Here is a 2,850-nt window from a genome sequence, read left to right on the forward strand (position 1 = left end):
GGTTATAAAATGTGGTGCGGGTTCATCTCTCTCGACCGGTTTAGGTTCAAGGGAGGGTGATCGAGGGGACCCAGACTTTAGATCTCTTCTCTATGGCGGGAGGTCTCTTTCGTATCAATAGTGTTTTGGGGAGGCCAGGGGAGACGGAGTGGATCGAGAGGCGATGCTTATACCTCTTCTTTATTGATAGGATTCCCATCATTTGCAGTCTCCGGTGAAGGAGATAAGGGCGAGGGACCGAACATGTTCTATCCTCAACCTCCATCCGTCATTAGTAATCTCAATTTGCTTTTCTTATTCACTAGTACAATGCGCGCTACAACTAGCAGCTCCTTACTAGTAACGAAAAAGGCTAGTTGTAGCGAAAAGGCTGATGAAATAGCAACTTGTTAGGACTAGGTTTTGGCTCGCACCTTTATTCTTATTAAGAAGATAGGTTTGGAACCCTGGATATTTAGATTATACTTTACTCAATTTAGATTATTATTATTATTATAAAAATGATATAATTTAATGACATGTAATAAAGATATATTTTGGAAACTTGATTAGCAAAAGGTGACCATGTTTCAAATGTGGACGTGAGCCCCCCTCACTCCCACTTCAAACTCACCCACGTCATCTTATTATTAAAATTATTATTTATCATTATTATTATTTTTTACTAACCACCCCATATTACCACCTTCTACACCCCTATAAATAACCAATTTCCACCACCAAACTTGTACAACCCATCTTCAAAACTAAGCTTTCTCCTTTAATCAAATGGAAACCGAAAACAACAAAATCCCATCTCCAAACACACATTTGTCTTTCATGGCTTCACAAATTTGGCTCAGAATTGTGGCGGCTGCCACCTCAATTGCAGCCGTTATTTTGATGCTCAATAGCCGCCAGTCGAAGGTGTTGTATGGGACGAGTCTCGACGCGCGTTACACCTATTCTCCTGCCTTCAAGTACGATGTTGTTAACTTTTGTTTAACGCTTATGTTTTTTTAAAAATTAAAAAAAGAAAAAACACAACTACTATGATGTTTTTTGAGTGGTTAACTTTGTTTCTTACATTACAATGATGTTTTTTTTCTGGGAAAAAAAACACTTAGTTAGAAAGATGTTTTTTTGAGTGGTTAACTTTGTCTTGTGATACAATGATGTTTTTTTAGTAGTTAACTTGGTTGCTTACGGTACATTAATGTTTTTTGAAAGAGAAAAAAACACACCCACCCACCTATGATGATGTTTTTTGAGTGGTTGACTTTGTTTCTTACGATACGATGTTGTTTTTGGAAAAAACACCTAGCTACGATGTTGTTTTTTTGAGTGGTTAACTTTGTCTTACGGTACAATAATGTTTTAATTTTTGAGTGGCCGGTTAACTTTGTTGCTTACGGTATGATGACTTTTTTTGAAAGAGAAAAAAGACACACCTACGATGATGTTTTTTGAGTGGTTAACTTTGTTTCTTACGTTACGATGTTGTTTTTGGAAAAAAAAACACCTAGCTACATTGTTTATTTGAGTGGTTAACTTTGTCTTACGGTACAATATGTTTTTTTAGATGGTTAACTTTGTTGCTTATGTTACAATGATGTTTCTGAAAAAAAAACACAAAAAACATTCATGATGCTGTTTTTTAGTTGTTTTTATTTTCTTTTTTGGCTTCTTCACGTCAGTATTTATAATATCTCATCCGTTTTTACGTTGCAGGTTTTTCACGTTCATGAATGTGGTTGCTTGTGCTTTGTCGGTGTTGTCGTTGCTGCCGGCTTTTAAACTCGGCCGGAAATCGTCCAACTCGGTTTACTACTTCTATTTGTTTGTCCATGATCTGGTATAAATGTTTGGTTACTCTTATAAAATTTATGCATGGGTACATATATTTTATTTTTCATGAATTTAGTTATTACTTACAAGTTAGAGCTCTCAATTACTATTTTTTTGAAGTTATAGATTTTTTAAGACTACTTTTTTACCTAATTTTTAAATCCTAAGATCTAAGATAAAATAGCATTTATTGGTTTTAGGCACAATGAAACATCCACCTCCCGTGGGGATTTTGTACTTTACAACATTATTATAATATAAACTAATATTGTCTCGTTTCACTTTTTTTTTTAATTTATTATTATTTTACTTTTTTTGTACTATATGGATTGAGTTTTTAACCTACTTTTCACTTAGAAATCAAAGATTTTGGCTTCCAAGTATTTCACTATTTTGTGGATATTTTTTCATTACTGTTGTGGATTGTTGTTTAATGTTATTTGTTATGTGATTAACTAATCACTATTTAACTTGTCATTTGTATACAGATTTTAGCGATATTATTGGCGGCTGGATCTGGAGCCGCGACTTCTTTCGCTCAAGTGGGCAAGTATGGGAATAGCCATACCGGTTGGATGCCGGTTTGTGACAACTTTGGGAAATTTTGTCACAAAGCTGTTTTTTCATTGATCTTGGGTTACATAGTTGTGTTTTGCTATGTCCTCCTCACTATCATCTCTGCGAATAAATCGCGACAAATCCCGGTTTAAAGAAGCGACATGTATCTAATCTAATGAATGTGTGAAATGACCTAAATGTCTTTTATGAATTGTGATGATTAGTGATGTTAGTAACTTGTGTTTTTACACCTTATTTTTAGTGTTAAATAAAAGTATGTATTAATTAAAAAAAGGTAAATAAATGTTTTGTATGTTTAATGTTTTAAATGAAGCGAACTTAAATAAGGCAGCTACAAGCTGATTCTATTTGTGCATGTCATGGAGGTGCCAACTTAAACATAAATGGTGATTTTGAATGTAGGCACTATATGGTCAATAAATATAGTATATTAAGTTTGGAAGT

General features: G+C 34.0%; 1 protein-coding gene across 1 annotated transcript; it reads left to right on the forward strand.

Moving 5' to 3' along the window:
• The first annotated feature begins 758 nt into the window (after nt 1-758).
• Nucleotides 759-2,572, forward strand: LOC143530689 (CASP-like protein 1F2). Its single transcript, XM_077026157.1, has 3 exons — nt 759-959; nt 1,711-1,834; nt 2,316-2,572. The coding sequence occupies exons 1-3, from the start codon at nt 769-771 to the stop codon at nt 2,535-2,537; spliced, it is 537 nt and encodes a 178-aa protein (XP_076882272.1). The 5' UTR covers nt 759-768; the 3' UTR covers nt 2,538-2,572.
• The last annotated feature ends 278 nt before the right edge of the window (nt 2,573-2,850 follow it).

This window comes from Bidens hawaiensis, unplaced genomic scaffold (assembly GCF_021521415.1).
Source record: "Bidens hawaiensis isolate Kalapana, Puna unplaced genomic scaffold, B.hawaiensis_p1.1 tig00008970_1, whole genome shotgun sequence".
NCBI classification, from domain to species: Eukaryota; Viridiplantae; Streptophyta; class Magnoliopsida; order Asterales; family Asteraceae; genus Bidens; species Bidens hawaiensis.

Excerpts from the sequence above, each read along its gene's own strand:
- LOC143530689 (XM_077026157.1), top strand. The coding sequence starts at position 769 with ATGGAAACCGAAAACAACAAAATCCCATCTCCAAACACACATTTGTCT. Across the intron at positions 960-1,710 it reads ACCTATTCTCCTGCCTTCAA|GTTTTTCACGTTCATGAATG; the intron begins GTACGATGTTGT and ends TTTACGTTGCAG. Across the intron at positions 1,835-2,315 it reads ATTTGTTTGTCCATGATCTG|ATTTTAGCGATATTATTGGC; the intron begins GTATAAATGTTT and ends ATTTGTATACAG.